The sequence below is a fragment of the Centruroides sculpturatus genome, unplaced genomic scaffold, assembly GCF_000671375.1.
Source record: "Centruroides sculpturatus isolate CEXI.00-Female unplaced genomic scaffold, Cexi_2.0 scaffold608, whole genome shotgun sequence".
Classification (NCBI taxonomy): domain Eukaryota; kingdom Metazoa; phylum Arthropoda; class Arachnida; order Scorpiones; family Buthidae; genus Centruroides; species Centruroides sculpturatus.
In genome coordinates, this window is record NW_019384781.1 from 263,205 (window position 1) to 271,079 (window position 7,875).

General features: G+C 27.9%; 1 protein-coding gene across 2 annotated transcripts; it reads left to right on the top strand.

The window, feature by feature from the left end:
• The first annotated feature begins 5,417 nt into the window (after window positions 1–5,417).
• LOC111629191 (coiled-coil domain-containing protein 115-like) lies at window positions 5,418–6,625 on the top strand. Of its 2 annotated transcripts, none has more exons than XM_023373075.1 (2): window positions 5,418–5,545; window positions 5,836–6,624. In XM_023373075.1, the coding sequence occupies exons 1-2, from the start codon at window positions 5,524–5,526 to the stop codon at window positions 6,495–6,497; spliced, it is 684 nt and encodes a 227-aa protein (XP_023228843.1). In that variant the 5' UTR covers window positions 5,418–5,523; the 3' UTR covers window positions 6,498–6,624. The 2 variants fall into 2 exon arrangements, with proteins under 2 accessions (XP_023228843.1, XP_023228844.1); XM_023373076.1 differs by lacking the exon at window positions 5,418–5,545 and adding an exon at window positions 5,571–5,705 and having other exon boundaries at window positions 5,836–6,625.
• Window positions 6,626–7,875: the final 1,250 nt, after the last annotated feature.

Genomic DNA, 7,875 nt, shown 5'->3' on the forward strand with positions numbered 1-7,875 from the left:
GTCTAATTCAACACATTTTAATTTGTTTTCTCTAATGTTCTATTTTTCACTGTAATACTAATTATCTGTTACAGACTATGTATTTTTATGATTTGTATTTTATTTGGAACTCTTTATTTATTCTACTTTGTTTCTTTATTTCAGTTTGTATTTTTACACACCTTCCATTTCTCAATATTGTCTTTCATATATTATGGTTATAGTTCTATTCTATTAATTCAGTTTAATTCTCATATCAAAGCTCTTCATTGTATATGAAACATTTTCCTGGTGTCCTTCCTTCAATTAGCACATTGACAGAAAACTTTGTTCAACTATTTTTCTGTTTCTTCTTACTCATTTACTCTTCAGACAAAAAATTAACACACGTAAACTGGAAAGATATACTACACACAACACTTAACACCTCAATACTACTTCCAGCAGTCAAAAGATTTTAATATTCTAACGTTTTCGGCCGTCTTTTAGAGGCCCTCTTCAGGATGAAACATTAAAAAACAGTTCTATCTTTTGAAGGATTCTAATAATCGAATACAGCTGTGTTCCGAACTTTTAAATATTTAAACGATGCGTAAGATATAAAAATCGTTACGCTTACAAGACAAAAAATTATTTTAAAATAACGCTATACATAAATTATTATTGTAGAGTTGTGAAAATTAGCGCTATGTAAACACTGCTATACATTAAATATTATTAAATAGTTGTGAAAATTAGCGTGATGTAAACGCTCTGATTTCTTATACATAGCAGAAAGATTAAAAATAATTAAACTTCCGATTATTGTTGTGCCTTGTGGCAATGTAAATAATATTTCCACGATTGTGGAATCGGAATATAATCGGAGTTAATGCAGCTTCCCTTTATGGTTTCTCTATAAATCTCAATAGCCTCCAACGAGCGTAAGTNGTTTAAACTATTTCAAAATACTATAAAAAAAAGCCAAAATTATTTTCTATTCTATAATTTCATCCAGAAAAATCTCTCTTCTTTACATTCTTAAATTTTTTATTCTTGCTGTTACAAAATAATTCAAAAAGCACAAAATGTTATAAAAGTTTTGCTTCTGTAATGCAATCCACTCTTAATCATTCTTTCCATACTCTATTCTTAATTTTTTTTACTTTTTTTAAAATTTTTTATTGTTATATTTAGAATAAACTAAAAGGCTTTTTCTGTATATGAATAATAAAAAGGTTCATAATTTTCTTTATATATTTTAATGATAATTTTGAAATTTTGATTAGTACATATAAGAAGAAAAAATAAGAAGTAAGAAAATTCTATTCTATATTTTAATAACTGCATAATATATTTAACTACAACAAATTTAAGTATTTGTAGATTATTGTGTTATTTGTAAATAAATATTTGTTTCAAGACTACTTATTCATCATGATTTTTATTTCAAGTTGTTTTTGATAATTTTTTCTTTCTTATCTTAACACCTTTAAATGTGAATTTTCTTTATCTCCTATATAAAATTTAATTCAACAAATTTGTATTTTCATGATATAAATAAATATCAACAAACAAATACAAACTGAAAAGAAGTATAAAAATATAGAAATATTCTAAGTTACAAATAACTAACTAAAATTTCTGATAGAGAGAAGCCATTATTTTTGACTAAAGAATTTATTCTCCATAGAATTTATTCAAGAAAGTAAATTGCTTTAACGTAAACTAGAATACTTGTTGTATGTAGATAATATATGCCTTTTTATAAATAAAATTTGATCACATACTTATTTGCAATTACATAATGATACTGCAATAAAATTAAAGCAAAATTAAAGTGCAATAAATTTTAATAAATTTTCAAGGCTATAAAATTAAAGATAAAAAAAAAGTTTTGATATATACAATGATTTCTTTAGTCCAAGTAACCTTTATCAGGACTTAACTTATGATTCTATATTAAAAAGAGTATTAAATTGAAGAGATTATATAAATCTCTTCAATTCAATACTCTTTTATTATAAGCTAAAGAATTAGCTTGAAATTTTCAATTTCAAGTTAGAGATTACCTAAAACAGATCAAAAATATTTCTGTTGTAATAAATTTGGCTTCTTAAAGAAAGCAATTTCATTGATATATTTTTAAAAAATGGTGCCAGTTTTCATGCAGTTTGTTGACATTTTAAAAATATTCTGTATAATGAAAAATTTATCATCACATTTAAAACTTAATTCAATTTAGGTTTATTTTATAGTACATAATAATATTAGACTAAAATAATCTAATATTAATCTCCAATTCTTGATAATTACAATTACACCAAATTGTGAATTATCAAGAATTATTTATTGAAACACAAAAAAACAGTTTTACATAGTCTCCAGTACTTTTAAAACTTTCAGTGTTCATGAGCTAAAAATGCTAAAAATAGTTTTTTTAAATAATTCATAGTACTTTTTATGCTCCTATAAAGAATATACTAGTGTGACTTTTATATATTATTAAGTACATATTTATGCATACACAATATTAAACTGTTTTTAGCATTTTTTAAACAAATTGTGTAAATGCATAAATTTGTACTTAATTTATTTAATATAACATGCAGGCACTCATTTAGGAAAGCTTAATTTTGTTAATGTTTAAAATATACTATAATTATTTACAATTATGTTATCCAATAAAAAGCTTTTATTCATATTAATCAACATGATTATATGAATGAAAGCTTGTAACTACATTTTACATACTACAGTATATGTATGTAAAATGTAGTTACAATTTATGATATTAGTGAGTTTGTGCATTGTTATAAACTTGTTATAAAATAAGGTTGTAACAATGGCCAATAGTAGAAGTCATTTGCTTATAACATAATCAGTAAGATGTAATGAAACATTGATCTCACTTTATCAAACATTATACTTTCACACAAAAACCTTCGTAACTCCAGTGATACTTGCTTCATACATCAGCAAACGTTTTCGACCCCATCCGGGTCTTCGTCAGGCTATGTTTATGAGGAATTCGAATGCGTATGGAACAGAACATTAAAACGAACTTTAAGCGATTCAAAATTTCGAAAAACAAACTTAAGAATAAACATGGAAAGTTGCGCACGCGCAACCACTCATTTGCGAAACAGTGAACACAATCAAAGTAGGAAACTCAACAAATCAGTTACGGGGGTGGTTTCCCTCATAACAAAACTTCCACGCGCCCGATATCCCGACTGCATCCCTGGAATTNCATTCTAAATTTTAATAATTTTTTTTTTTTTGCTTAAAATTTTTATAAATACTTTATATTTTATAATAAATACCCTAAGCAACAAAAAATAAATTGAATCCATACAATCGCCAAAATTATGCAAGTACAAATAGAGTTTAAATTTCATTTCTTACATTTTCTCATATAAGCCAGAGTTCATATGAAATCCAATTTAATTTAATTGTAAAAAGAACTTCATATAAGTTATTGTTTAAACTTTTCTTATCTCGTGGGAATTTTTTTTTTCATTTTTATTTCTACAGATACAAAAATAGTCCCAGTTCAGCTTGGCAGCTAAGACAATAGAAATTACATATTTAGATACATTATTGTTTTATATTGTCAAGTTCCAAATAAACAGATTTAACAAATTATTCTTATTAAATAAGAATAAAACTATTACGTATGTAAATAAAAACATGATATAGTACAATGTAATAAAACAATGATATTTTTAAAAATTCTTTCTGCTCTGTGGACAGTAACAGGACCTCTTTTAGCAAGCTCATTATGTGTTCGAACCATAATGGGCTTGCTAAAAGAGGCCCTCACTACTTATTTCATTACCTAGCCAAACCTGGCCGGGTAGTGAGGGACGGAGCCCGACATATCCGGACGGACCACCCACGAAAAATTCCTGGAGATTTTTTGACCCATCTGCATTCGATCCCAGGTTCCCAGAGCGGTAGGCTGCATCTTAACCGTCCGGCCATCCGTCCATCAATATACATAATTCATACGGCCATTTGAATTTTTTTCTGTTTTAATTCCCGCAGGATGTTAGAAACATTGATTTTTTAGAAATCATCAAGGCGCAGGCCAGATATGAAGCCTTAACGGGCTATATCCTGCCCGCGGACCGCCAGTTTGCGACCCCTGATCTAGACTCAAACTAAAGCAATAGGCTTGATTTTTTTCGTTTTTGATGTTTTCTACTCTGAGCACATTAAGAGGGATTGTTTATGTTCATTGCGAATTTGATCAAGTCCATAACAGGGGCGGTCAAGTAGTGATAGATGGGCCCAATGTATATACGGGACATCTGAGGAGCGATCTCATAGGGCAACTGATAACTGCTATGACAATCAGGCCGACTTATATAAGACGGAAATATATGGACCAGACTAGATTTTGTATTTGAATCTAAACCAGGACTGTGGAGTCGCGTAAAAATCTACCGACTCCGACTACGACTCCGTTTCATATATGTACATAACAAGTTGGTAAGTAAAAAGGGAGTCGGAGTAGGCGGATTTTTTGACGACTCCGACTCCGACTCCGGCCAAAACACCAAAACTCCACAACTCCGACTCCGACTCCACAGCCCTGATCTAAACACAAAATATAGACATTTTATTTAAAATAGCACTGTAGTCGGGCCAGGACTTATTGGGACAGCGGCTTGATACTTTTTTAAAGCAGAGTGAATCTCATACTTTTTGAACATCTATGTTGGATTTTAGACTAATGTATCTCAGCCAAAAAACTGAGAAAATTACTTCTTGCGCAGTATTTTGCGCTGATTAAGAATATAAAAGCGACTTTATGCCATTTAAGCGGTTTTGCGGATATTGCGTCACAAATTTGCGCTTTTCCCATACAAAACTTCATAGACGGTGGCGATTCAAACTCGGGCCGCCAGTTAGCGTGCTGGCACTTTTTAATTTACGATTATACCCCTGACTTAGACCAAAGTTATGAAATGAACAGCAATTCTTTCCACAATAGTTCCTCAATTAAATCAAAATACATTATTCGAACTTTATTTAATTAAAAAGATGCGAGTGCCGAATTCAATCGATTAGAATGAGCAAATGTGTTCATATTTATGACATTTTTATAGTAGGCTTGTTCATAACTACAAAAACATTAATCAATCTGAATCGTGTCAATTATATCACCATTTTAAGATTATTATTAAAGCCATTGCAGACGGGTGGTTAAGATGGCAGCCTACTTTGAGAGAATTCGATTTGTCAGGCTCCGTCCTTCAACACCCCACCGCTCTCACTGTGGCTTTGGCCGAACCCACGATGGATATGTGAAAAAAAACCCATTAATTAATGCCTACAGGGCGAAAAAGTAAAAAAAAGGGTCAAGTTATGATAATCTAAATATTTTCTGTATTAAAATATATTTAAATGTATAATGTAATCGAATAATTATTTATTTTATAATAAAAGTACCTAAATCGAAATTCTCGAAATATAGTTCAGAAAAAAATGAAAGTTAAATTCTTGTAGATGGCGACCCGTAGTTAATGTTTATCAAACACGTGACGTTTAGGGAGGATGGATTCGGTGGTAGGGCAAGGTAATTATTTGTAATTAACGAAAAACATTAAAAAGATAGTCTGTTTCGAAGAGTGTACATTAAAACAATTCAAAACTAATTAATCTATAAAACATTTTAATTATAAAAGAGTAATTTTTCAAGAATCCCATGCTATATAACATCCCATTACTTAGCAAATGTAAATAAATAATGCTTAATAATTACGTTTATATTTTAATGATTTAAAACAGTTCTTAGATGAAATTTGCTTAGCTGAAATTGACATAATGTAACTAAAGAATAAAAATTAAAATGTTTTTTTTTTACAGAAAATATAAAAACTATGAAGGAGATGAATACTTATCATGACACATGTAAGGAAATTGACAATCTTTTATTAAAGTTATTTTCTCTCATGGATGCATTGATGGAAGAAAGGAATGAGATGAATAACTTAATGAAGTATGCTTATGTTGACATGGCTAAAGCTAGATATAGCCTTGGTAATGCTAGAGTTAGTTCTTTACAATTTAGTATGAAGGAAATATCAGCACTGAAAAATGTAATAGCAAGAAAAGAATCAAATGATGGTTATTCGTTTATATCATATTCGGTGATTGATTCAAAAATTACAGGAAAGAATGAAAATAATACTACTATTAATGAAAACTATATGAGGAAAAGAATTCTAAACAATGAAAGTAATGAAATTGATCAATTAATTGAAAAAACTTCAGAATTAGAGATGAAAGAAGAAACGATTAAAAAGGAAAGTAAAGATACAAAAAAATCTCATGAAAAAATACAAGATCCTCTAAAATGGTTTGGAGTTTTAGTACCACAAAGTCTAAAAAATTGTCAAAAGTATTTCCAGCAGAATATTGATAGAATTGTAACTATTGCATCAATTCAAAATGAAATTAAATCCATATTAGACAAAATTGAATATTTACAAACAGAAAAAATAAAAATGAAAAGCAATAAAACTTAAAAAATAACAATAACAACTTATCATAGCTTTTTAAGATTTAACTTATATTTCTTAATTATTTGGAAATCAGTACATAATAATAAATAGAAAAATGTAAATGAAATATGTATGTAAATGGAATTAAATATATCATTGTAAATATTTAATAAGCTTTTGAAGTTTTTGAAATGAAATATTTTTTTTTGTAATTTATGGATGTGAATCAAATAAATGAATATACAGTATCTTTAATTATAAAAATGAGAGATTAATTATTGGATATATTACTTTAATGAAATTTATTAGTTAAGATTTTTGTTTAATGTGGTATGATCACTTATAAATGTGAATAATAATTTTAATTTCACAATTTATATAAACAGTCTATATTCAGTTATCAATAATTGAACCATTGAATAATGAACTATTAATAAAACATATTCAACATATGCAACATATTCACACAATACACAACATATTCAACATGAAAGATCTCTAGTAAAAGAATTTACATTGTTTGACACATTAAAATAATGCAAAATGATAGGAAAAGATTTCAGATGATATGAATGACTTGTCAACAGAATATTTGAAGTCAGTTCATTTATAGATTTTTTCAACTATTTAATTTTAAATGTTAGATGTTAGAAATATTTCAAATCTTTGGCTAACTTTATATCATTTTACATTCATATCAATTACAGTATAACCAGCTGAAATAATTTAAGATTAGAATGAAAGCAGCTCATATCTTGAACCTAGCAATAAATTTTAGTAGAATAAAAATTTTTTCAACTTATATGGTATAAGTCTTCACCAGGGAACTATATAATTTAGAATTTTTTGAAACAGATTTTAATGAAAAACAACATAAAAAGATTCCAAATAAAATAGAATAAGTGTAAAATTTTAGTTGAATGAAAATAAAAACACAATACTAAACATAAAAATAAATAACGATTAAACATAAAATAAAATAAAAAAGTGCATATAAATATTATAGGACAAAAAAAAAGTTAGAATTTGTACAATAACTTCCATGCTGTCAATAAAGAGTTGATGTCCCTATGTTTAATACAAAATTGCTTACTTTTTGCTTTATAAATTTGTAACCTCTAAGTATTTGAGTGAGTTAGGGTTCTTGGAGGGCCTAATGATCCTAGTCATTTAACGGGTACTGTACACCTGGCTGGTGGCATAGGATGCTAGTGTGGTATTATACAGATGTATCTCCACTGTGTATAGATGTTGGAAATTTGCAAAACAAATAAGCAATTTTGTATCAACCACAGGGATGCTGATTCATTATTGACAACATTATTGTATGGATGCTAACTTTTGCTTTGTTCTATGATGTTTATTTATAGGTACTTTTATATTTAATCGTTATACAATAAAA

Bases quoted from the DNA above. Each gene is read 5' to 3' on its own strand.
- LOC111629191 (XM_023373075.1), top strand. From the start codon at position 5,524: ATGGATTCGGTGGTAGGGCAAG. The intron at 5,546-5,835 runs GTAATTATTTGT...TTTTTTTTACAG, and splicing joins GGATTCGGTGGTAGGGCAAG to AAAATATAAAAACTATGAAG.